Source organism: Ranitomeya imitator, chromosome 7, assembly GCF_032444005.1.
Source record: "Ranitomeya imitator isolate aRanImi1 chromosome 7, aRanImi1.pri, whole genome shotgun sequence".
In the NCBI taxonomy this organism is placed as follows: domain Eukaryota; kingdom Metazoa; phylum Chordata; class Amphibia; order Anura; family Dendrobatidae; genus Ranitomeya; species Ranitomeya imitator.
The window spans coordinates 217,900,246-217,928,122 of NC_091288.1; the positions used below are offsets into that span (position 1 = coordinate 217,900,246).

At 50.7% G+C, this 27,877-nt stretch overlaps 1 protein-coding gene across 1 annotated transcript in view; it reads left to right on the forward strand.

Moving 5' to 3' along the window:
• The first annotated feature begins 11,231 nt into the window (after window positions 1-11,231).
• The window catches only part of TLCD3B (TLC domain containing 3B), a 61,331-nt gene continuing 44,685 nt past the window's right edge, over window positions 11,232-27,877 (forward strand). The window contains exon 1 of the mRNA XM_069734983.1: window positions 11,232-11,747. Coding sequence (XP_069591084.1) covers window positions 11,623-11,747 — 125 coding nt within the window. The 5' untranslated portion in view covers window positions 11,232-11,622. The remainder of the gene's footprint in view (window positions 11,748-27,877) is intronic.

Here is a 27,877-nt window from a genome sequence, read left to right on the forward strand (position 1 = left end):
GGTGCGGAGCGGCTGCTGTACGAGCAGTGGGCACCAGAGGGCGCTGTCTGTAGCGCTGGGTGTGGAGTGGCTGCTGTATGAGCAGTGGGCACCAGAGGGCGCCGTCTGTAGCTCTGGGTGCGGAGTGGCTGCTGTACGAGCAGTGGGCACCAGAGGGCGCTGTCTGTAGCTCTGGACGCGGAGTGGCTGCTGTATGAGCAGTGGGCACCAGAGGGCGCTGTCTGTAGTGCTGGGTGCGGAGTGGCTGCTGTATGAGCAGTGGGCACCAGAGGGCGCTGTCTGTAGTGCTGGGTGCGGAGTGGCTGCTGTATGAGCAGTGGGCACCAGAGGGCGCTGTCTGTAGCTCTGGGTGCGGAGTGGCTGCTGTACGAGCAGTGGGCACCAGATGGCGCTGTCTGTAGCTCTGGACGCGGAGTGGCTGCTGTACGAGCAGTGGGCACCAGAGGGCGCCGTCTGTAGCGCTGGGTGCGGAGCGGCTGCTGTACGAGCAGTGGGCACCAGAGGGCGCTGTCTGTAGTGCTGGGTGCGGAGTGGCTGCTGTATGAGCAGTGGGCACCAGAGGGCGCTGTCTGTAGCTCTGGGTGCGGAGTGGCTGCTGTACGAGCAGTGGGCACCAGAGGGCGCTGTCTGTAGCTCTGGACGCGGAGTGGCTGCTGTATGAGCAGTGGGCACCAGAGGGCGCTGTCTGTAGCTCTGGACGCGGAGTGGCTGCTGTATGAGCAGTGGGCACCAGAGGGCGCTGTCTGTAGCTCTGGACGCGGAGTGGCTGCTGTATGAGCAGTGGGCACCAGAGGGCGCTGTCTGTAGCGCTGGGTGTGGAGTGGCTGCTGTATGAGCAGTGGGCACCAGAGGGCGCCGTCTGTAGCGCTGGGTGTGGAGTGGCTGCTGTATGAGCAGTAGGCACCAGAGGGCGCCGTCTGTAGCGCTGGGTGTGGAGTGGCTGCTGTACGAGCTGTGGGCACCAGAGGGCGCTGTCTGTAGCTCTGGGTGCGGAGTGGCTGCTGTATGAGCAGTGGGCACCAGAGGGCGCTGTCTGTAGCTCTGGGTGCGGAGTGGCTGCTGTACGAGCAGTGGGCACCAGATGGCGCTGTCTGTAGCTCTGGACGCGGAGTGGCTGCTGTATGAGCAGTGGGCACCAGAGGGCGCTGTCTGTAGTGCTGGGTGCGGAGTGGCTGCTGTATGAGCAGTGGGCACCAGAGGGCGCTGTCTGTAGCTCTGGGTGCGGAGTGGCTGCTGTACGAGCAGTGGGCACCAGAGGGCGCTGTCTGTAGCTCTGGACGCGGAGTGGCTGCTGTATGAGCAGTGGGCACCAGAGGGCGCTGTCTGTAGCTCTGGACGCGGAGTGGCTGCTGTATGAGCAGTGGGCACCAGAGGGCGCTGTCTGTAGCTCTGGACGCGGAGTGGCTGCTGTATGAGCAGTGGGCACCAGAGGGCGCTGTCTGTAGCGCTGGGTGCGGAGCGGCTGCTGTACGAGCAGTGGGCACCAGAGGGCGCCGTCTGTAGCGCTGGGTGTGGAGTGGCTGCTGTATGAGCAGTGGGCACCAGAGGGCGCTGTCTGTAGCGCTGGGTGCGGAGCGGCTGCTGTACGAGCAGTGGGCACCAGAGGGCGCTGTCTGTAGCGCTGGGTGCGGAGTGGCTGCTGTATGAGCAGTGGGCACCAGAGGGCGCTGTCTGTAGCGCTAAGTGCGGAGCGGCTGCTGTACGAGCAGTGGGCACCAGAGGGCGACGTCTGTAGCGCTGGGTGTGGAGTGGCTGCTGTATGAGCAGTGGGCACCAGAGGGCGCCGTCTGTAGCTCTGGGTGCGGAGCAGCTGCTGTATGAGCAGTGGGCACCAGAGGGCGCCGTCTGTAGCGCTGGGTGCGGAGCGGCTGCTGTACGAGCAGTGGGCACCAGAGGGCGCCGTCTGTAGCGCTGGGTGCGGAGCGGCTGCTGTATGAGCAGTGGGCACCAGAGGGCGCCGTCTGTAGCGCTGGGTGCGGAGCGGCTGCTGTATGAGCAGTGGGCACCAGAGGGTGCTGTCTGTAGCGCTGGGTGCGGAGCGGCTGCTGTACGAGCAGTGGGCACCAGAGGGCGCTGTCTGTAGCGCCGGGTGCGGAGCGGCTGCTGTATGAGCAGTGGGCACCAGAGGGCGCCGTCTGTAGCGCTGGGTGCGGAGCGGCTGCTGTACGAGCAGTGGGCACCAGAGGGCGCTGTCTGTAGCGCCGGGTGCGGAGCGGCTGCTGTATGAGCAGTGGGCACCAGAGGGCGCCGTCTGTAGCTCTGGGTGCGGAGTGGCTGCTGTATGAGCAGTGGGCACCAGAGGGCGCTGTCTGTAGCGCCGGGTGCGGAGCGGCTGCTGTATGAGCAGTGGGCACCAGAGGGCGCCGTCTGTAGCTCTGGGTGCGGAGTGGCTGCTGTATGAGCAGTGGGCACCAGAGGGCGCTGTCTGTAGCTCTGGGTGCGGAGTGGCTGCTGTATGAGCAGTGGGCACCAGAGGGCGCCGTCTGTAGCGCTGGGTGCGGAGCCGCTGCTGTACGAGCAGTGGGCACCAGAGGGCGCCGTCTGTAGCGCTGGGTGCGGAGCGGCTGCTGTATGAGCAGTGGGCACCAGAAGGCGCCGTCTGTAGCGCTGGGTGCGGAGCGGCTGCTGTATGAGCAGTGGGCACCAGAAGGCGCCGTCTGTAGCGCTGGGTGCGGAGCGGCTGCTGTACGAGCAGTGGGCACCAGAGGGCGCCGTCTGTAGCGCTGGGTGCGGAGCGGCTGCTGTATGAGCAGTGGGCACCAGAAGGCGCCGTCTGTAGCGCTGGGTGCGGAGCGGCTGCTGTATGAGCAGTGGGCACCAGAAGGCGCCGTCTGTAGCGCTGGGTGCGGAGCGGCTGCTGTACGAGCAGTGGGCACCAGAGGGCGCCGTCTGTAGCGCTGGGTGCGGAGCGGCTGCTGTATGAGCAGTGGGCACCAGAAGGCGCCGTCTGTAGCGCTGGGTGCGGAGAGGCTGCTGTATGAGCAGTGGGCACCAGAGGGCGCCGTCTGTAGCGCTGGGTGCGGAGCGGCTGCTGTACGAGCAGTGGGCACCAGAGGGCGCCGTCTGTAGCGCTGGGTGCGGAGCGGCTGCTGTACGAGCAGTGGGCACCAGAGGGCGCTGTCTGTAGCGCCGGGTGCGGAGCGGCTGCTGTATGAGCAGTGGGCACCAGAGGGCGCCGTCTGTAGCTCTGGGTGCGGAGTGGCTGCTGTATGAGCAGTGGGCACCAGAGGGCGCCGTCTGTAGCGCTGGGTGCGGAGCCGCTGCTGTACGAGCAGTGGGCACCAGAGGGCGCCGTCTGTAGCGCTGGGTGCGGAGCGGCTGCTGTACGAGCAGTGGGCACCAGAGGGCGCCGTCTGTAGCGCTGGGTGCGGAGCGGCTGCTGTATGAGCAGTGGGCACCAGAAGGCGCCGTCTGTAGCGCTGGGTGCGGAGCGGCTGCTGTATGAGCAGTGGGCACCAGAGGGCGCCGTCTGTAGCGCCGGGTGCGGAGCGGCTGCTGTATGAGCAGTGGGCACCAGAGGGCGCCGTCTGTAGCGCCGGGTGCGGAGCGGCTGCTGTATGAGCAGTGGGCACCAGAGGGCGCCGTCTGTAGCGCCGGGTGCGGAGCGGCTGCTGTATGAGCAGTGGGCACCAGAGGGCGCCGTCTGTAGCGCCGGGTGCGGAGCGGCTGCTGTATGAGCAGTGGGCACCAGAGGGCGCCGTCTGTAGCGCTGGGTGCGGAGCGGCTGCTGTATGAGCAGTGGGCACCAGAGGGCGCCGTCTGTAGCACTGGGTGCGGAGCGGCTGCTGTACGAGCAGTGGGCACCAGAGGGCGCTGTCTGTAGCGCCGGGTGCGGAGCGGCTGCTGTACGAGCAGTGGGCACCAGAGGGCGCTGTCTGTAGCGCCGGGTGCGGAGCGGCTGCTGTATGAGCAGTGGGCACCAGAGGGCGCCGTCTGTAGCGCTGGGTGCGGAGCGGCTGCTGTACGAGCAGTGGGCACCAGAGGGCGCTGTCTGTAGCGCCGGGTGCGGAGCGGCTGCTGTATGAGCAGTGGGCACCAGAGGGCGCCGTCTGTAGCTCTGGGTGCGGAGTGGCTGCTGTATGAGCAGTGGGCACCAGAGGGCGCTGTCTGTAGCGCCGGGTGCGGAGCGGCTGCTGTATGAGCAGTGGGCACCAGAGGGCGCCGTCTGTAGCTCTGGGTGCGGAGTGGCTGCTGTATGAGCAGTGGGCACCAGAGGGCGCTGTCTGTAGCTCTGGGTGCGGAGTGGCTGCTGTATGAGCAGTGGGCACCAGAGGGCGCCGTCTGTAGCGCTGGGTGCGGAGCCGCTGCTGTACGAGCAGTGGGCACCAGAGGGCGCCGTCTGTAGCGCTGGGTGCGGAGCGGCTGCTGTATGAGCAGTGGGCACCAGAAGGCGCCGTCTGTAGCGCTGGGTGCGGAGCGGCTGCTGTATGAGCAGTGGGCACCAGAAGGCGCCGTCTGTAGCGCTGGGTGCGGAGCGGCTGCTGTACGAGCAGTGGGCACCAGAGGGCGCCGTCTGTAGCGCTGGGTGCGGAGCGGCTGCTGTATGAGCAGTGGGCACCAGAAGGCGCCGTCTGTAGCGCTGGGTGCGGAGCGGCTGCTGTATGAGCAGTGGGCACCAGAAGGCGCCGTCTGTAGCGCTGGGTGCGGAGCGGCTGCTGTACGAGCAGTGGGCACCAGAGGGCGCCGTCTGTAGCGCTGGGTGCGGAGCGGCTGCTGTATGAGCAGTGGGCACCAGAAGGCGCCGTCTGTAGCGCTGGGTGCGGAGAGGCTGCTGTATGAGCAGTGGGCACCAGAGGGCGCCGTCTGTAGCGCTGGGTGCGGAGCGGCTGCTGTACGAGCAGTGGGCACCAGAGGGCGCCGTCTGTAGCGCTGGGTGCGGAGCGGCTGCTGTACGAGCAGTGGGCACCAGAGGGCGCTGTCTGTAGCGCCGGGTGCGGAGCGGCTGCTGTATGAGCAGTGGGCACCAGAGGGCGCCGTCTGTAGCTCTGGGTGCGGAGGGGCTGCTGTATGAGCAGTGGGCACCAGAGGGCGCCGTCTGTAGCGCTGGGTGCGGAGCCGCTGCTGTACGAGCAGTGGGCACCAGAGGGCGCCGTCTGTAGCGCTGGGTGCGGAGCGGCTGCTGTACGAGCAGTGGGCACCAGAGGGCGCCGTCTGTAGCGCTGGGTGCGGAGCGGCTGCTGTATGAGCAGTGGGCACCAGAAGGCGCCGTCTGTAGCGCTGGGTGCGGAGCGGCTGCTGTATGAGCAGTGGGCACCAGAGGGCGCCGTCTGTAGCGCCGGGTGCGGAGCGGCTGCTGTATGAGCAGTGGGCACCAGAGGGCGCCGTCTGTAGCGCCGGGTGCGGAGCGGCTGCTGTATGAGCAGTGGGCACCAGAGGGCCATTAATAAGTTTCTGCGCCCCAGAACATCGCGATCTGTCAGACATGACACCCCCCCCCCTCTTCCCACACAGAACAGCTGCCCCCTTTCGATTAATTTGCCATTTTTGGAGAGGCCGCCCCCTATGTGTGGGGAAAAAAAGAAAAGTGCGGTGGGGGTGGGGGGCACATACTTATTTAAATGTATTTATTTAGAAAACCAAATCCCCTGACGGACCCCTGCACCTCCGCACCCCGACCCTCCGCTCCCAGCCTCTCACCCCCCCCCAATCTTCTCCTTCATCTTTTTTCCCATTTTGCAAATCAAAGCTTCTCTAGGCAAAAATGGGGTTTTGCATAAATCCTCAGCCCCTCTGTATTAACTCTTTCTTTCCCTGTTGCCGACACCTGCTGCCGGAGTCTTTTTTCCTTCTTGCTTCTTTCTATCAATGGAGGAATCAGGGCAAAAAGTAATTTCTTTTCTTCCTGCAGCGCCCCCGCAGGTGCTGTGGAGTATTACATGGTGCCTATTGCCATCAGTGGGCTGGGGCCTCCAGAGGGACCTATAGCTGCCCCGTATAGGAGCGGAGGATGACTGCAGCTGAGGGTCCACTGGGGTCTGATGTCAGAGCCGCACATTAGGGAAAGGGGGGATTTCTGAAAATCAGAGCAGGAACCAGCAGCTGAGGAGTGAACGGCCGAGTAAGCAGAATCCGGGGAGGCGCAGCCGGCGCCCGTCCTCCGCCTGCATCAGCAGAAGCTGCCGATCAATGGCTGGAAAATCAATCCATAAGGAAAACTGCAGGCGGAGGGGAGGGAGGCATGATGTCCAATAGTCCAGAAAGAATAGTGAGCGCAGCTCTGGGGTATAATACAGGATGTAACTCAGGATCAGTAATGTAATGTATGTACACAGTGACTGCACCAGCAGAATAGTGAGTGCAGCTCTGGAGTATAATACAGGATGTAACTCAGGATCAGTAATGTAATGTATGTACACAGTGACTGCACCAGCAGAATAGTGAGTGCAGCTCTGGAGTATAATACTGGATGTAACTCAGGAACAGTAATGTAATGTATGTACACAGTGACTGCACCAGCAGAATAGTGAGTGCAGCTCTGGAGGATAATACAGGATGTAACTCAGGATCAGTAATGTAATGTATGTACACAGTGACTGCACCAGCAGAATAGTGAGTGCAGCTCTGGAGTATAATACAGGATGTAACTCAGGATCAGTAATGTAATGTATGTACACAGTGACTGCACCAGCAGAATAGTGAGTGCAGCTCTGGGGTATAATACAGGATGTAACTCAGGATCAGTAATGTAATGTATGTACACAGTGACTGCACCAGCAGAATAGTGAGTGCAGCTCTGGGGTATAATACAGGATGTAACTCAGGATCAGTAATGTAATGTATGTACACAGTGACTGCACCAGCAGAATAGTGAGTGCAGCTCTGGAGTGTAATACAGGATGTAACTCAGGATCAGTAATGTAATGTATGTACACAGTGACTGCACCAGCAGAATAGTGAGTGCAGCTCTGGAGTATAATACAGGATGTAACTCAGGATCAGTAATGTATGTACACAGTGACTGCACCAGCAGAATAGTGAGTGCAGCTCTGGAGTATAATACAGGAGGTAACTCAGGATCAGTAATGTAATGTATGTACACAGTGACTGCAGCAGCAGAATAGTGAGTGCAGCTCTGGGGTATAATGCAGGAGGTAACTCGGGATAAGTAATGTATGTACACAGTGACTGCACCAGCATAATAGTGAGTGCCGCTCTGGAGTATAATACAGGAGGTAACTCGGGATAAGTAATGTATGTACACAGTGACTGCACCAGCAGAATAGTGAGTGCCGCTCTGGAGTATAATACAGGATGTAACTCAGGATCAGTAATGTAATGTATGTACACAGTGACTGCACCAGCAGAATAGTGAGTGCAGCTCTGGGGTATAATGCAGGATGTAACTCGGGATCAGTAATGTAATGTATGTACACAGTGACTGCACCAGCAGAATAGTGAGTGCAGCTCTGGGGTATAATACAGGAGGTAACTCAGGATCAGTAATGTAATGTATGTACACAGTGACTGCACCAGCAGAATAGTGAGTGCAGCTCTGGAGTATAATACAGGATGTAACTCAGGATCAGTAATGTAATGTATGTACACAGTGACTGCACCAGCAGAATAGTGAGTGCAGCTCTGGAGTATAATACAGGATGTAACTCAGGATCAGTAATGTATGTACACAGTGACTGCACCAGCAGAATAGTGAGTGCAGCTCTGGAGTATAATACAGGATGTAACTCAGGATCAGTAATGTATGTACACAGTGACTGCACCAGCAGAATAGTGAGTGCAGCTCTGGAGTATAATACAGGAGGTAACTCGGGATAAGTAATGTATGTACACAGTGACTGCACCAGCAGAATAGTGAGTGCCGCTCTGGAGTATAATACAGGATGTAACTCAGGATCAGTAATGTAATGTATGTACACAGTGACTGCACCAGCAGAATAGTGAGTGCAGCTCTGGGGTATAATGCAGGATGTAACTCGGGATCAGTAATGTAATGTATGTACACAGTGACTGCACCAGCAGAATAGTGAGTGCAGCTCTGGAGTATAATACAGGATGTAACTCAGGATCAGTAATGTAATGTATGTACACAGTGACTGCACCAGCAGAATAGTGAGTGCAGCTCTGGAGTATAATACAGGAGGTAACTCAGGATCAGTAATGTAATTTATGTACACAGTGACTCCACCAGCAGAATAGTGAGTGCAGCTCTGGAGTATAATACAGGAGGTAACTCAGGATCAGTAATGTAATGTATGTACACAGTGACTGCACCAGCAGAATAGTGAGTGCAGCTCTGGAGTATAATACAGGAGGTAACTCAGGATCAGTAATGTAATTTATGTACACAGTGACTCCACCAGCAGAATAGTGAGTGCAGCTCTGGAGTATAATACAGGAGGTAACTCAGGATCAGTAATGTAATGTATGTACACAGTGACTGCACCAGCAGAATAGTGAGTGCAGCTCTGGAGTATAATACAGGATGTAACTCAGGATCAGTAATGTAATGTATGTACACAGTGACTGCACCAGCAGAATAGTGAGTGCAGCTCTGGGATATAATACAGGATGTAACTCAGGATCAGTAATGTAATGTATGTACACAGTGACTGCACCAGCAGAATAGTGAGTGCAGCTCTGGGGTATAATACAGGATGTAACTCAGGATCAGTAATGTAATGTATGTACACAGTGACTGCACCAGCAGAATAGTGAGTGCAGCTCTGGGGTATAATACAGGATGTAACTCAGGATCAGTAATGTAATGTATGTACACAGTGACTGCACCAGCAGAATAGTGAGTGCAGCTCTGGGGTATAATACAGGAGGTAACTCAGGATCAGTAATGTAATGTATGTACACAGTGACTGCACCAGCAGAATAGTGAGTGCAGCTCTGGGGTATAATACAGGAGGTAACTCCGGATCAGTAATGTAATGTATGTACACAGTGACTGCACCAGCAGAATAGTGAGTGCAGCTCTGGGGTATAATACTGGATGTAACTCCGGATCAGTAATGTAATGTATGTACACAGTGACTGCACCAGCAGAATAGTGAGTGCAGCTCTGGGGTATAATACAGGATGTAACTCAGGATCAGTAATGTAATGTATGTACACAGTGACTGCACCAGCAGAATAGTGAGTGCAGCTCTGGGGTATAATACAGGATGTAACTCAGGATCAGTAATGTAATGTATGTACACAGTGACTGCACCAGCAAAATAGTGAGTGCAGCTCTGGGGTATAATACAGGATGTAACTCAGGATCAGTAATGTAATGTATGTACACAGTGACTGCACCAGCAGAATAGTGAGTGCAGCTCTGGAGTATAATACAGGAGGTAACTCAGGATCAGTAATGTAATGTATGTACACAGTGACTGCACCAGCAGAATAGTGAGTGCAGCTCTGGGGTAGAATACAGGAGGTAACTCAGGATCAGTAATGTAATGTATGTACACAGTGACTGCACCAGCAGAATAGTGAGTGCAGCTCTGGGGTATAATACAGGATGTAACTCAGGATCAGTAATGTAATGTATGTGCACAGTGACTGCACCAGCAGAATAGTGAGTGCAGCTCTGGGGTATAATACAGGATGTAACTCAGGATCAGTAATGTAATGTATGTGCACAGTGACTGCACCAGCAGAATAGTGAGTGCAGCTCTGGGGTATAATACAGGAGGTAACTCAGGATCAGTAATGTAATGTATGTGCACAGTGACTGCACCAGCAGAATAGTGAGTGCAGCTCTGGGGTATAATACAGGAGGTAACTCAGGATCAGTAATGTAATGTATGTACACAGTGACTGCACCAGCAGAATAGTGAGTGCAGCTCTGGGGTATAATACAGGAGGTAACTCAGGATCAGTAATGTATGTACACAGTGACTGCACCAGCAGAATAGTGAGTGCAGCTCTGGGGTATAATACAGGATGTAACTCAGGATCAGTAATGTAATGTATGTACACAGTGACTGCACCAGCAGAATAGTGAGTGCAGCTCTGGAGTATAATACAGGATGTAACTCAGGATCAGTAATGTAATGTATGTACACAGTGACTGCACCAGCAGAATAATGAGTGCAGCTCTGGAGTATAATACAGGATGTAACTCAGGATCAGTAATGTAATGTATGTACACAGTGACTGCACCAGCAGAATAGTGAGTGCAGCTCTGGAGTATAATACAGGATGTAACTCAGGATCAGTAATGTAATGTATGTACACAGTGACTGCACCAGCAGAATAGTGAGTGCAGCTCTGGAGTATAATACAGGATGTAACTCAGGATCAGTAATGTAATGTATGTACACAGTGACTGCACCAGCAGAATAGTGAGTGCAGCTCTGGAGTATAATACAGGATGTAACTCAGGATCAGTAATGTAATGTATGTACACAGTGACTGCACCAGCAGAATAGTGAGTGCAGCTCTGGGGTATAATACAGGATGTAACTCAGGATCAGTAATGTAATGTATGTACACAGTGACTGCACCAGCAGAATAGTGAGTGCAGCTCTGGAGTATAATACAGGATGTAACTCAGGATCAGTAATGTAATGTATGTACACAGTGACTGCACCAGCAGAATGGTGAGTGCAGCTCTGGAGTATAATACAGGATGTAACTCAGGATCAGTAATGTAATGTATGTACACAGTGACTGCACCAGCAGAATGGTGAGTGCAGCTCTGGAGTATAATACAGGATGTAACTCAGGATCAGTAATGTAATGTATGTACACAGTGACTGCACCAGCAGAATAGTGAGTGCAGCTCTGGGGTATAATACAGGATGTAACTCAGGATCAGTAATGTAATGTATGTACACAGTGACTGCACCAGCAGAATAGTGAGTGCAGCTCTGGAGTATAATACAGGATGTAACTCAGGATCAGTAATGTAATGTATGTACACAGTGACTGCACCAGCAGAATGGTGAGTGCAGCTCTGGAGTATAATACAGGATGTAACTCAGGATCAGTAATGTAATGTATGTACACAGTGACTGCACCAGCAGAATAGTGAGTGCAGCTCTGGAGTATAATACAGGATGTAACTCAGGATCAGTAATGTAATGTATGTACACAGTGACTGCACCAGCAGAATGGTGAGTGCAGCTCTGGAGTATAATACAGGATGTAACTCAGGATCAGTAATGTAATGTATGTACACAGTGACTGCACCAGCAGAATAGTGAGTGCAGCTCTGGGTAATCTTTTCCCGGTTATAGTGTGAGCTCTTCTGCCCCCAGTGGTCTGTCTCCGGCAGTGGGGGTCGCGGTGAGCCCCCGGCAGCTGTCATGGGGTGGGGGGCGGATTACACTGGAGACATGTGAACCCGGATTATGACGCCCGGGGCTGCAGACACCACTTCCACGCTGCCGTAGATCCCTCCTCCTCTGGTCGCTGCTGTCACTGGCGGCCCCGGTGCGGTCTCTGTGCGGTGGAGCATCCCCCTCATCCCTGAGCCGCAGGGTACCACTCCTCACCGGCCCCCGCCCTCTGCCTTTGTCTTCTCCCAGGTCTCGGCCCCCCTTTGTCTGTCTGTTGCCCCCTCTCCGGGTGTGTGTGCAGGGTGTCCCCCCTGTGCGGTGTCTCTGTCTCCCCCTCCCCCACCCCACCCCCCATCCCTGCCTCTCCATCCTCTCCGCTGCCGCAATGGTACATGTCCTGGCCGCTGGCAGCCTCTTCTTCCCGGGTCTCTTCCTCCTCTCCAAGGCCGGACTGCGGAGGCTGCGGCTGTTCCGTGGGGAGGAATCCAACACCGTCATAGTGTCAGCCAGGTACCGGGGAGAGGGGCACCGGGGGGAGAGGGGCACCGGCCGGGGGGAGAGGGGGCACCGGGGGGAGAGAGGGGCACCGGGGGGAGAGGGGGCACCGGGGGGAGAGAGGGGCACCGGGGGGAGAGGGGCACCGGGGAGAGAGGGGCACCGGGGAGAGAGGGGCACCGGGGGGAGAGAGGGGCACCGGGGGGAGAGGGGCACCGGCCGGGGGGAGAGGGGGCATCGGGGGGAGAGAGGGGCACCGGGGGGAGAGGGGCACCGGGGAGAGAGGGGCACCGGCCGGGGGGAGAGGGGCACCGGGGAGAGAGGGGCACCGGGGGGAGAGAGGGGCACCGGGGGGAGAGGGGCACCGGGGGGAGAGGGGCACCGGCCGGGGGGAGAGGGGCACCGGGGAGAGAGGGGCACCGGGGGGAGAGGGGGCACCGGGGGGAGAGGGGCACCGGGGAGAGAGGGGCACCGGGGGGAGAGGGGCACCGGGGAGAGAGGGGCACCGGGGGGGGGGGGGGAGAGGGGCACCGGGGAGAGAGGGGCACCGGGGGGGGGGGGGGGGGGGAGAGGGGCACCGGGGAGAGAGGGGCACCGGCCGGGGGGAGAGGGGCATCGGGAGGAGAGAGGGGCACCGGGGAGAGAGGGGCACCGGGAGGAGAGGGGCACCGGGGGGAGAGGGGCACCGGGGGGAGAGGGGCACCGGGGAGAGAGGGGCACCGGGGGGGGGGGAGAGGGGCACCGGCCGGGGGGAGAGGGGCATCGGGAGGAGAGAGGGGCACCGGGGAGAGAGGGGCACCGGGAGGAGAGGGGCACCGGGGGGAGAGGGGCACCGGGGGGAGAGGGGCACCGGGGAGAGAGGGGCACCGGGGGGAGAGGGGCACCAGGGGGAGAGGGGCACCGGGGGAGAGAGGGGCACCGGCCGGGGGGAGAGGGGCACCGGCCGGGGGGAGAGGGGCACCGGGGAGAGAGGGGCACCGGGGGGAGAGGGGCACCGGCCGGGAGGAGAGGGGCACCGGGAGGAGAGGGGCACCGGGGGGAGAGGGGCATCGGGAGGAGAGGGGCACCGGGAGGAGAGGGGGGCCGGGAGGAGAGGGGCACCGGCCGGGAGGAGAGGGGCATCGGGGGGGAGAGGGGCACCGGCCGGGAGGAGAGGGGCACCGGGGGGGAGAGGGGCACCGGGGGGAGAGGGGAACCGTGGAGAGAGGGCACCGGGGGGAGAGGGGCACCGGCCGGGGGGAGAGGGGCACCGGGGGGAGAGGACCACCAGGGCGGTGCTGCAGGCAGTATATATTGTATACAGAGCCGGGTACACACCTATATACAGTGCCAGCCGTGCCCGACCAATGCCCCAGCCTGCAGCGCTGCTCCATGTATGTGTGTCACCGAGATCCCGAGATACAGTGTTACCTTATATACAGATGTAGCAGAGCCCAGCGCCAGCTACTGTTACATAGGACTGCAGGTGGCAGCGACTGCACCAACTGTACTCAGAGTTATCACTGTGTTACATAGGACTGCAGGTGGCAGTGACTGCACCACCTGTACTCAGAGTTGTCACTGTTACATAGGACTGCAGTGACAGTGACTGCACTACCTGTACTCTGATAGTTATCACTGTGTTACATAGGACTGCAGGTGGCAGTGACTGCACCACCTGTACTCAGAGAGTTATCACTGTGTTATCTGTCGTGTTACATAGGACTGCAGGTGACATCTACTTCATTTTCTTTACTCAAAGAGTTATCACTGTGTTATCTGTGGTGTTACATAGGACTGCAGGTGACATCTACTACATTATCTGTACTCAGGGAGTTATCACTGTGTTATCTGTGGTGTTACATAGGACTGCAGGTGACATCTACTACATTATCTGTACTCAGGGAGTTATCGCTGTGTTATCTGTGGTGTTACATAGGACTGCAGGTGACATCTACTACATTATCTGTACTCAGGGAGTTATCACTGTGTTATCTGTGGTGTTACATAGGACTGCAGGTGACATCTACATTATCTGTACTCAGAGTTATCACTGTGTTATCTGTGGTTTTACATAGGACTGCAGGTGACACCTACTACATTATCTGTACTCAGATAGTTATCACTGTGTTATCTGTAGTGTTACATAGGACTGCAGGTGACGTCTACTACATTATCTGTACTCAGAGAGATATCACTGTGTTATCTGTGGTGTTACATAGGACTGCAGGTGACATCTACTACATTATCTGTACTCAGATAGTTATCACTGTGTTATCTGTAGTGTTACATAGGACTGCAGGTGACGTCTACTACATTATCTGTACTCAGAGAGTTATCCTTGTGTTATCTGTGGTGTTACATAGGACTGCAGGTGACATCTACTACATAATCTGTACTCAGAGAGATATCACTGTTATCTGTGGTGTTACATAGGACTGCAGGTGACATCTACTACATAATCTGTACTCAGAGAGATATCACTGTATTATCTGTGGTGTTACATAGGACTGCAGGTGACATCTACTACATAATCTGTACTCAGAGAGATATCACTGTGTTATCTGTGGTGTTACATAGGACTGCAGGTGACATCTACTACATAATCTGTACTCAGAGAGATATCACTGTGTTATCTGTGGTGTTACATAGGACTGCAGGTGACATCTACTACATTATCTGTACTCAGAGATATCACTGTGTTATCTGTGGTGTTACATAGGACTGCAGGTGACATCTACTACATTATCTGCACTCAGAGTTATCACTGTGTCATCTGTGGTGTTACATAGGACTGCAGGTGACATCTACTACATTATCTGTACTCAGAGAGTTATCACTGTGTTATCTGTGGTGTTACATAGGACTGCAGGTGACATCTACTACATTATCTGTACTCAGAGAGTGATCACTGTGTTATATGTGGTGTTACATAGGACTGCAGGTGACATCTACTACATTATCTGCACTCAGAGTTATCACTGTGTTATCTGTGGTGTTACATAGGACTGCAGGTGACATCTACTACATTATCTGCACTCAGAGAGTTATCACTGTGTTATCTGTGGTGTTACATAGGACTGCAGGTGACATCCATACCATTATCTGTACTCAGAGAGTTAACACTGTGTTATCTGTGGTGTTACATAGGACTGCAGGTGACATCCATACCATTATCTGTACTCAGGGAGTTATCACTGTGTTATCTGTGGTGTTACATAGGACTGCAGGTGACATCTACTACATTATCTGTACTCAGAGAGTGATCACTGTGTTATCTGTGGTGTTACATAGGACTGCAGGTGACATCCATACCATTATCTGTACTCAGAGAGTTATCACTGTGTTATCTGTGGTGTTACATAGGACTGCAGGTGACATCTACTACATTATCTGTACTCAGAGAGTTATCACTGTGTTATCTGTGGTGTTACATAGGACTGCAGGTGACATCCATACCATTATCTGTACTCAGGGAGTTATCACTGTGTTATCTGTGGTGTTACATAGGACTGCAGGTGACATCTACTACATTATCTGTACTCAGGGAGTTATCACAGTGTTATCTGTGGTGTTACATAGGACTGCAGGTGACATCTACTCCATTATCTGTACTCAGAGAGTTATCACTGTGTTATCTGTGGTGTTACATAGGACTGCAGGTGACATCTACTACATTATCTGTACTCAGAGAGTTATCACTGTGTTATCTGTGGTGTTACATAGGACTGCAGGTGACATCTACTACATTATCTGTACTCAGAGAGTGATCACTGTGTTATCTGTGGTGTTACATAGGACTGCAGGTGACATCTACTACATTATCTGTACTCAGAGAGTTATCACTGTGTTATCTGTGGTGTTACATAGGACTGCAGGTGACATCTACTACATTATCTGTACTCAGAGAGTTATCACTGTGTTATCTGCGGTGTTACATAGGACTGCAGGTGACATCTACTACATTATCTGTACTCAGAGAGTGATCACTGTGTTATCTGTGGTGTTACATAGGACTGCAGGTGACATCTACTACATTATCTGTACTCAGAGTTATCACTGTGTTATCTGTGGTGTTACATAGGACTGCAGGTGACATCTACTCCATTATCTGTACTCAGAGAGTTATCACTGTGTTATCTGTGGTGTTACATAGGACTGCAGGTGACATCTACTACACTATCTGTACTCAGAGTTATCACTGTGTTATCTGTGGTGTTACATAGGACTGCAGGTGACATCTACTACACTATCTGTACTCAGAGAGAGATCACTGTGTTATCTGTGGTGTTACATAGGACTGCAGGTGACATCTACTACATTATCTGTACTCAGAGAGTTATCACTGTGTTATCTGTGGTGTTACATAGGACTGCAGGATACATGTATTGCATTATCTGAGCTGTTACATAGGACTGCCTTGTGTCGGATTTGGGGTTTCCTGTCTATATACAGAGCAGTAATGTGTCCCGGTACATGGACAATGATGGATGTCCAGGATGTGTCAGGTGTACAGTGAAATATGGGGGATATCTCCTTCTATACAGCGCTGGCAGAAATGAAGAGACCCCTGAAGAATGTTCAGTTTCTCTGATTTTCTCTTTATATTTTTGAGTAAAATGTAAATTGTTCTTTTATTCTATAAACTACTGACAACGTCTCTGAAGTTCTAAGCAATAAAATTTTGTATTCATTTTCTGAAAAATGCGAAATGGTCAAAATAAAAAAAACAAAACAAAAAACAAAACAAAAACAGAGCTAGCAGACCTCAACTAATGCAAAAAAACAAGTCCATAATCATTTAGAAACAACAATACTAATGTTTTACCTCAGAAATCAATGTTGTGTGGAATAACCATGATTGTTAATCTCAGCTTTCCTGCGTCTCGGCAGCTTTCCTCCAGTCTCTCACGCGGCTCCTGGTACAATAATGTCGGCCGTTCTTCTGTGTTTGACGGCTTGCGACTCTCTATCCCCCTCCTGATTACATTCCAGAGGTTTTCAATGAGGTTCAGGTCTGGAGATTGGGCGGCCATGACAGGGATGTGATGTGCTGGTCCTTCATCCACACCTTGATTGACCCAGCTGTGTGGCATGGAGGATTGTCCTGCTGGAAAACCCAGTCCTCAGAGTTGGGGAACATTGAGCAGAAGGAATCCACCCGAAAAGCCGTGTGAGAGACTGGAGGAAAGCTGAGATTAACAATCATGGTTATTCCACACAATATTGATTCCTGAGGTAAAACATTAGTATTGTTGTTTCTAAATGATTATGAACTTGTTTTCTTGCATTAGTTGATGTCTGCATTTTTGTTATTTTCACCATTTCTCATTTTCAAGAAATAAATACAAAATGTATTGCTTAGAACTTCAGAGACGTTGTCAGTAGTTTATAGAATAAAAGAACAATTTACATTTTACTCAGAAATATAAAGAGAAAATCAGAGAAACTGAACATTCTTCAGGGGTCTCTTCATTTCTGCCAGAGCTGTATAGGAGGAGTACGCTGTATATAGGGGAAAGGATTCCGACCACTTTACATTCTTCACTCTGTTTCATTGCAGCCATTTGGTAAATTCAGTAAAGTTCATTTTTTCCTCATTAATGTTCACTCTGCACCATCTTCACTGAAAAAACAGAAATGTAGAAATTTAGCAAATTTATAAAAAAGAAAATCTGAACTCTCCCATGGCCATAAGTCTTCAGCCCCTTGGCTCAGTATTGGTAGAAGCCCCCTTTAGTACAGCCAGGAGTCTTTTTGGGAATGATGTTTTTCCCCCCTGGATTTGGGGATCCTCGGCCATTCTTCCTTGCAGATCCTCTCCAGTTCCGTCAGGTTGGATGGTGAACGTTGGTGGACGCCATTTTCAGGTCTCTCCAGAGATGCTCCATTGGGTTTAGGTCAGGGCTCTGGCTGGGCCGGTCAAGAATGGTCACAGGGTTGTTCTGAAGCCGCTCCTTTGTTATTTTAGCTGTGTGCTTAGGGTCATTGTCTTGTTGGAAGGTGAACCTTCGGCCAAGTCTGAGGTCCAGAGCCCTCTGGAAGAGGTTTTCATCCAGGATATCTCTGTACTTGGCCACATTCATGTTTCCTTCAATGACAACCAGTCGTCCTGTCCCTGCAGCTGACAAACACCCCATAGCGTGATGCTGCCACCACCATGCTTCACTGTTGGGATTGTATTGGGCAGGTGATGAGCAGGGCCTGGTTTTCTCCACACATACCGCTTAGAATTATCACCAAAAAGGTCTATCTTCATCTCATCAGACCAGAGAATCTTATTTCTCATAGTCTGGGAGTCCTTCATGTGTTTTTTTAGTAAACTCTATGCGGCTTTCATATGTCTTGCACTGAGGAGAGGCTTCTGTCGGCCACTCTGCCATAAAGGCCGGACTGGTGGAGGCTGCAGTGATAGTTGTGGAACTTTCTCCCATCTCCCTGCTGCATCTCTGGAGCTCAGCCACAGTGATCTTGGGGTTCTTCTTTACCTCTCACCAAGGCTCTTCTCCCACGATTGCTCAGTTTGGCTGGACGGCCAGGTCTAGGAAGACTTCTGGTGGTCCCAAACTTCTTCCATTAACCCCTTTCTGCCATCAGACGTACTATTGCGTCCATGGGGGGTGGGCCCTACTTCCCAAGGACGCAATAGTACGTCATATGCGATCGGCAGCGCTCACGGGGGGAGCGGCGCCGATCGCGGCCGGGTGTCAGCTGCCTATCGCAGCTGACATCCGGCACTATGTGCCAGGAGCGGTCACGGACCGCCCCCGGCACATTAACCCCCGGCACACCGCGATCAAAGATGATCGCGATGTGCCGGCGGTGCAGGGAAGCACCGCGCAGGGAGGGGGGCTCCCTGCGGGCTTCCCTGAGCCCCCCGCAGCAACGCGATGTGATCGCGTTGCTGCGAGGGTCTTGCCGCCCTCCCTCCCTGCTCCAGGTCCCGGATCCAAGATGGCCGCGGATCCGGGTCCTGCAGGGAGGGAGGTGGCTTCACAGAGCCTGCTCAGAGCAGGCACTGTGAAGGCTGCAGCGCTGCATGTCAGATCAGTGATCTGACAGAGTGCTGTGCAAACTGTCAGATCACTGATCTGTGATGTACCCCCCTGGGACAAAGTAAAAAAGTAAAAAAAAAAATTTCCAAATGTGTAAAAAAAATTAAAAAAAAATATTCCTAAATAATGAAAAAAAAAATAAAATATTCCCATAAATACATTTCTTCATCTAAATAAAAAAAAAAAAAAACAATAAAAGTACACATATTTAGTATCGCCGCGTCCGTATCGACTCGCCCTATAAAACTGGCACACTAGTTAACCCCTTCAGTAAACACCGTAAGAAAAAAAAAAAAAAAACGAGGCAAAAAACGACGCTTTATTATCATACCGCCGAACAAAAAGTGGAATAACACGTGATCAAAAAGACAGATATAAATAACCATGGTACCGCTGAAAGCGTCATCTTGTCCCGCAAAAAACGAGCCACCATACAGCATCATCAGCAAAAAAATGAAAAAGTTATAGTCCTGAGAATAAAGCGATGCCAAAATAATTATTTTTTCTATAAAATAGTTTTTATCGTATAAAAGCGCCAAAACATAAAAAAATGATATAAATGAGATGTCGCTGTAATCGTACTGACCCGAAGAATAAAACTGCTTTATCAATTTTACCAAACGCGGAACGGTATAAACGCCTCCCCCAAAAGAAATTCATGAATAGCTGGTTTTTGGTCATTCTGTCTCACAAAAATCGGAATAAAAAGCGATCAAAAAATGTCACGTGCCCGAAAATGTTACCAATAAAAACGTCAACTCGTCGCGCAAAAAACAAGACCTCACATGACTGTGTGGACCAAAATATGGAAAAATTATAGCTCTCAAAATGTGGTAACGCAAAAAATATTTTTTGCAATAAAAAGCGTCTTTCAGTGTGTGACGGCTGCCAATCATAAAAATCCGCTAAAAAACCCGCTATAAAAGTAAATCAAACCCCCCTTCATCACCCCCTTAGTTAGGGAAAAATAAAAAAATGTATTTATTTCCATTTTCCCGTTAGGGCTAGGGTTAGGGCTAGGGTTAGGGCTAGTGTTAGGGTTAGGGTTAGGGCTAGGGTTAGGGCTAGGGTTAGGGCTAGGGCTAGGGCTAGGGTTAGGGCTAGGGTTAGGGTTAGGGCTAGGGTTAGGGCTAGGGTTAGGGTTAGGGCTAGGGTTAGGGCTAGGGTTAGGGCTAGGGTTAGGGCTAGGGTTAGGGTTAGGGCTAGGGTTAGGGTTGGGGCTAGGGTTAGGGCTAGGGCTAGGGTTAGGGCTACAGTTAGGGTTGGGGCTAAAGTTACAGTTAGGGTTTAGATTACATTTACAGTTGGGAATAGGGTTGGGATTAGGGTTAGGGGTGTGTCAGGGTTAGAGGTGTGGTTAGGGTTACCGTTGGAATTAGGGTTAGGGGAGTGTTTGGATTAGGGTTTCAGTTATAATTGGGGGGTTTCCACTGTTTAGGCACATCAGGGGCTCTCCAAAAGCGACATGGCGTCCGATCTCAATTCCAGCCAATTCTGCGTTGAAAAAGTAAAACAGTGCTTCTTTCCTTCCGAGCTCACCCGTGTGCCCAAACAGGGGTTTACCCCAACATATGGGGTATCAGCGTACTCAGGACAAATAGGACAACAACTGTTGGGGTCCAATTTCTCCTGTTACCCTTGGGAAAATACAAAACTGGGGGCTAAAAAATAATTTTTGTGGGAAAAAAAAGATTTTTTATTTTTACGGCTCTGCGTTATAAACTGTAGTGAAACACTTGGGGTTCAAAGTTCTCACAACACATCTAGATAAGTTCCCGGGGGGGTCTAGTTTCCAATATGGGGTCACTTGTGGGGGGTTTCTACTGTTTAGGTACATTAGGGGCTCTGCAAACGCAATGTGACGCCTGCAGACCATTCCATCTAAGTCTGCATTCAAATGGCACTCCTTCCCTTCCGAGCCCTCCCATGCGCCCAAACAGTGGTTTCCCCCCACATATGGGGTATCAGCGCACTCAGGGCAAATTGGACAACACATTTTTGGGTCCAATTTCTCCTGTTACCCTCGGGAAAATACAAAACTGGGGGCTAAAAAATAATTTTTGTGGGAAAAAAATTTTGTTTTATTTTTACGGCTCTCCATTATAAACCTCTGTGAAGCCCTTGGTGGGTCAAAGCGCTCACCACACATCTAGATAAGTTCCTTAGGGGGTCTACTTTCCAAAATGGTGTCACTTGTGGGGGGTTTCTACTGTTTAGGTACATTAGGGGCTCTGCAAACGCAATGTGACGCCTGCAGACCATTCCATCTAAGTCTGCATTCAAATGGCACTCCTTCCCTTCCGAGCCCTCCCATGCGCCCAAACAGTGGTTTCCCCCCACATATGGGGTATCAGCGCACTCAGGACAAATTGGACAACACATTTTTGGGTCCAATTTCTCCTGTTACCCTCGGGAAAATACAAAACTGGGGGCTAAAAAATAATTTTTGTGGGAAAAAAATTTTGTTTTATTTTTACGGCTCTCCATTATAAACCTCTGTGAAGCCCTTGGTGGGTCAAAGCGCTCACCACACATCTAGATAAGTTCCTTAGGGGGTCTACTTTCCAAAATGGTGTCACTTGTGAGTGGTTTCTACTATTTAGGTACATTAGGGGCTCTGCAAACGCAACATGGCGTCTCATCTCAATTCCTGTCAATTTTGCATTGAAAAGTCAAACGGCGCTCCTTCCTTTCCGAGCTCTCCCATCCGCCCAAACAGTGGTTTACCCCCACATATGGGGTATCAGCGCACTCAGGACAAATTGTACAACAACTTTTGGGGTCCAATTTCTTCTCTTACCCTTGGAAAAATAAAAAATTGGGGGCGAAAAGATAATTTTTGTGAAAAAATATGATTTTTTTATTTTTACGGTTCTGCATTATAAACTTCTGTGAAGCACTGGGTGGGTCAAAGTGCTCACCACACCTCTAGATAAGTTCCTTAGGGGGTCTACTTTCCAAAATGGTGTCACTTGTGGGGGGTTTCAATGTTTAGGCTCATCAGTGGCTTTCCAAACGCAACATGGCATCCCATCTCAATTCCTGTCAATTTTGCATTGAAAAGTCAAACGGCGCTCCTTCCCTTCCGAGCTCTCCCATCCGCCCAAACAGTGGTTTACCCCCACATATGGGATATCAGCTTACTCAGGACAAATTGTACAACAACTATTGAGGTCCAATTTCTTCTCTTACCCTTGGAAAAATAAAAAATTGGGGGCGAAAAGATAATTTTTGTGAAAAAATATGATTTTTTATTTTTACGGTTCTACATTATAAACTTCTGTGAAGCACTTGGTGGGTGAAAGAGCTCACCACACCTCTAGATAAGTTCCTTAGGGGGTCTACTTTCCAAAATGGTGTCACTTGTGGGGGGTTTCAATGTTTAGCCACATCAGGGGCTCTCCAAACGAAACATGGCGTCCCATCTCAATTCCAGTCAATTTTGCATTGAAAAGTCAAATGGCGCTCCTTCGCTTCCGAGCTGTGCCATGCGCCCAAACAGTGGTTTACCCCCACATGTGGGGTATTGGCGTACTCAGGACAAATTGTACAACAATGATTGCGGTCCATTTTCTCCTGTTACCCTTGGTAAAATAAAACAAATTGGAGCTGAATTAAATTTTTTGTGAAAAAAAGTTAAATGTTCATTTTTATTTAAACATTCAAAAAATTCCTGTGAAGCACCAGAAGGGTTAATAAACTTCTTGAATGTGGTTTTAAGCACCTTGAGGGGTGTAGTTTTTAGAATGGTGTCACACTTGGGTATTTTCTATCATATAGACCCCTCAAAATGACTTCAAATGAGACGTGGTCCCTAAAAAAAAATGGTGTTGTAGAAATGAGAAATTGCTGGTCAACTTTTCACCCTTATAACTCCCTAACAAAAAAAAATTTTGGTTCCAAAATTGTGCTGATGTAAAGTAGACATGTGGGAAATGTTACTTATTAAGTATTTTGTGTGACATATCTCTGTGATTTAATTGCATAAAAATTCAAAGTTGGAAAATTGCGAAATTTTCATAATTTTCGCCAAATTTCCGTTTTTTTCACAAATAAACGCAGGTACTATCAAAGAATTTTTACCATTGTCATGAAGTACAATATGTCACGAGAAAACAATGTCAGATTCACTGGGATCCGTTGAAGCGTTCCAGAGTTATAACCTCATAAAGGGACAGTGGTCAGAATTGTAAAAATTGGCCCGGTCATTAACGTGCAAACCACCCTTGGGGGTAAAGGGGTTAAGGATTATGGAGGCCACTGTGCTCTTAGGAACCTTGAGTCCTGCAGAAACTCTGTGGTAACCCTGGCCAGATCTGTGCCATAATTCTGTCTCTGAGCTCCTCGGCCAGTTCCTTTGGCCTCATGATTCTCCTTTGGTCTGACATGCACTGTGAGCTGTGAGGTCTTATATAGACAGGTGTGTGCCGCTCCAAATCAAGTCCTATCAGTCTAATTACACAGCTGACCGCCAATGAAGGAGCAGAACCATCTCAGGGAGGATCACAAGGAAATAGGCAGCACGGGACTTATATATGAGGGTCTGAGCAAAGGGTCCAAATACTTATGGCCATGTGGAGCTCCTGCAACCCCCGACCTACTGTCTCCTTCCCCACCATCCTGTAGAATGTAAGTCCGCGGGGGCCGGGTCCTCGCCCCTCTGTACCAGTCTGTCATTGTTAGTTTACTGTGATATTTGTATTTTAATGTAACCCCTTCTCATGTACAGCACCATGGAATCAATGCTGCTATAGAAATAATAATAATAATAATAATAATAATAATAATAATAATAATAATAATGTCATATTTCGGTTTTTCTTTTTTATTAAATTAGCAAAAATCTCTACATTTCAGTTTTTTTCAGTCAAAATGGAGAGCAGAGTGTACAGTAATGAGAAAAAGAAAGAACTTTATAGAATTTACCAAATGGCTGCAATGAAATCACACAGGAGAGGATTAGATACACAGCTCAGCAGACAGTATCACACAGGAGAGGATTAGATACACAGCTCAGCAGACAGTATCACACAGGAGAGGATTAGATACACGGCTCAGCAGTCAGTATCACACAGGAGAGGATTAGATACACGGCTCAGCAGACAGTGTCACACAGGAGAGGATGAGATACACGGCTCAGCAGTCAGTATCACACAGGAGAGGATGAGATACACAGCTCAGCAGACAGTATCACACAGGAGAGGATGAGATACACGGCTCAGCAGTCAGTATCACACAGGAGGGGATTAGATACACGGCTCAGCAGTCAGTATCACACAGGAGAGGATGAGATACACGGCTCAGCAGACAGTATCACACAGGATAGGATTAGATACACGGCTCAGCAGTCAGTATCACACAGGAGGGGATTAGATACACGGCTCAGCAGTCAGTATCACACAGGAGAGGATTAGATACACAGCTCAGCAGACAGTATCACACAGGATAGGATTAGATACACGGCTCAGCAGTCAGTATCACACAGGAGAGGATGAGATACACAGCTCAGCAGACAGTATCACACAGGAGAGGATGAGATACACGGCTCAGCAGTCAGTATCACACAGGAGGGGATTAGATACACGGCTCAGCAGTCAGTATCACACAGGAGAGGATGAGATACACGGCTCAGCAGACAGTATCACACAGGAGAGGATTAGATACACAGCTCAGCAGACAGTATCACACAGGAGAGGATTAGATACACAGCTCAGCAGTCAGTATCACACAGGAGAGGATTAGATACACAGCTCAGCAGTCAGTATCACACAGGAGAGGATTAGATACACGGCTCAGCAGACAGTATCACAGGATAGGATTAGATACACGGCTCAGCAGACAGTATCACACAGGAGAGGATTAGATACACAGCTCAGCAGTCAGTATCACACAGGAGAGGATGAGATACACAGCTCAGCAGACAGTATCACACAGGAGAGGATGAGATACACAGCTCAGCAGTCAGTATCACACAGGAGAGGATGAGATACACAGCTCAGCAGTCAGTATCACACAGGAGAGGATGAGATACACAGCTCAGCAGTCAGTATCACACAGGAGAGGATGAGATACACGGCTCAGCAGTCAGTATCACACAGGAGAGGATGAGATACACAGCTCAGCAGTCAGTATCACACAGGAGAGGATTAGATACACGGCTCAGCAGTCAGTATCACACAGGAGAGGATTAGATACACGGCTCAGCAGTCAGTATCACACAGGATAGGATTAGATACACGGCTCAGCAGTCAGTATCACACAGGATAGGATTAGATACACAGCTCAGCAGTCAGTATCACACAGGATAGGATTAGCTACACGGTTCAGCAGACAGTATCACACAGGATAGGATTAGATACACAGCTCAGCAGTCAGTATCACACAGGATAGGATTAGATACACGGCTCAGCAGTCAGTATCACACAGGAGAGGATTAGATACACAGCTCAGCAGTCAGTATCACACAGGATAGGATTAGATACACGGCTCAGCAGTCAGTATCACACAGGAGAGGATTAGATACACGGCTCAGCAGTCAGTATCACACAGGAGAGGATGAGATACACAGCTCAGCAGTCAGTATCACACAGGAGAGGATGAGATACACGGCTCAGCAGTCAGTATCACACAGGAGAGGATTAGATACACAGCTCAGCAGTCAGTATCACACAGGAGAGGATTAGATACAGCTCAGCAGACAGTATCACACAGGAGAGGATTAGATACACGGCTCAGCAGACAGTATCACACAGGAGAGGATGAGATACACGGCTCAGCAGTCAGTATCACACAGGAGAGGATTAGATACACGGCTCAGCAGGCAGTATCACACAGGAGAGGATTGGATACACAGCTCAGCAGTCAGTATCACACAGGATAGGATTAGATACACGGCTCAGCAGTCAGTATCACACAGGAGAGGATTAGATACACGGCTCAGCAGTCAGTATCACACAGGATAGGATTAGATACACGGCTCAGCAGACAGTATCACACAGGAGAGGATTAGATACACGGCTCAGCAGTCAGTATCACACAGGATAGGATTAGATACACGGCTCAGCAGACAGTATCACACAGGAGAGGATTAGATACACGGCTCAGCAGTCAGTATCACACAGGAGAGGATTAGATACACGGCTCAGCAGTCAGTATCACACAGGAGAGGATTAGATACACGGCTCAGCAGTCAGTATCACACAGGATAGGATTAGATACACGGCTCAGCAGTCAGTATCACACAGGAGAGGATTAGATACACGGCTCAGCAGTCAGTATCACACAGGAGAGGATTAGATACACGGCTCAGCAGGCAGTATCACACAGGAGAGGATTAGATACACGGCTCAGCAGTCAGTATCACACAGGATAGGATTAGATACACGGCTCAGCAGTCAGTATCACACAGGAGAGGATTAGATACACGGCTCAGCAGTCAGTATCACACAGGAGAGGATTAGATACACGGCTCAGCAGGCAGTATCATACAGCAGAGGATTAGATACACGGCCCGGATTAGCTGCAGTCTGCCCCGGCCGCTCTATATATTTAGCTCAGGCAGGGACGGTATTATGGGAATCCGGATCTTGTAGATTCGTCGCTGTGACCTTTCTGGCAGTTACTAGAGCCGAGGGCCGGACGCTGTGGATCACAGCACTACAACCCCCATCATGCCCAGCACACTGCCCTTATCCTACTGCTACGGTAACGGAGTATATACGTGTATACATTGTGGAGTTATACAGGTTATAGCTGAAAACAGAGTCATAGGAAACACTACAAGTCCAATAATGCAACACAGCGGAGACAGAACCAGGAGAGAAGGGAAAAAAAGTCTTCACACCCCGTGAACGTTTCCACACTTATTCATGTTACACCCACAAACGTAATTGTATTTTATTGGGATTTTTTGTGACACCAATAGTATAAAGGAAATGATCCGAGGTTTTGTTCGTATTTACAAACTATAAGTACGACCATTGTTCTGTGCATTAGTCTGCAGCCCCCTGTAGTCGGACGCTCCTAAATAACATCCTGAGCGACCAATCGCCTCCAGAAGTCACATAATTAGTACATTGCGTCCTCAAGGGTGTGATTTCTTCTCAGTATACAGTATAATGAGTGCCATATACAGTGCGGGAAATAAGTATTTGATCCCTTGCTGATTTTGTACATTTGCCCACTGACAGAGACATGAACAGTCTATAATTTTAAGGTATAACATCCTGCAGTGACCACAAGGCCCCCTGCTGAAGAAGGCACATGTGCGGCCCGTCCGAAGTTTACCAGTGAACACCTGGATGATTCTGTGAGTGATTGAAGGTGCTGTGGTCAGATGAGACAAACATTGAGGTCTTTGGCATTAACTCAACTCGCCGTGTTTGGAGGAAGAGAAATGCTGCCTATGACCCAAAGAACACCATCCCCACTGTCAAGCATGGAGGGGGAAACATTATATTTTGGGGTGTTTCTCTGCTAAGGGCACCGGACTACCTCACCGCAACAATGTGAGAATGGATGGAGCCATGTACCATAAAATCCTGAGTGACAATCTCCTTCCCTCCGCCAGGACATTAAAAATGGGTCTTCCAGCAAGACAATGACCCAAAACATACAGCCAAGGCAACAAAAGAGCAGCTCAAAAACAAGCACATTAAGGACATGGAGTGGCCTAGCCAGTCTCCAAACCTGAATCCCATAGAAAACATGGAGGGAGATGAAGCTTCGAGTTGTAAAGCGACAGAATCATAATCTTAATAATTTAGAGATGATCTGCAAAGAGGAGTGGAGCAAAATTCCTCCTGACATGTGCGCAAACCTCATCATCAACCACAAAAACGTCTGACTGCTGAGCCTGCCAACAAGGGTTTTACCACCAAGTATTACGTTTTGTTTGCCAGAGGGATCAAATACTTGTTTCTCACTGCAAAATGCAAATACATTTATATAATTTATACCATGTGATTTTCTAGATTTTATTTTTGATATTCTATCTCTCAATGTTAAAATTAACCGACCCTTAAAATTATAGACTGTTCATGTCTTTGTCAGTGGACAAACTTACAAAATCAGCAAGGGATCAAATACTTATTTCCTTCGCTGTAACTACAG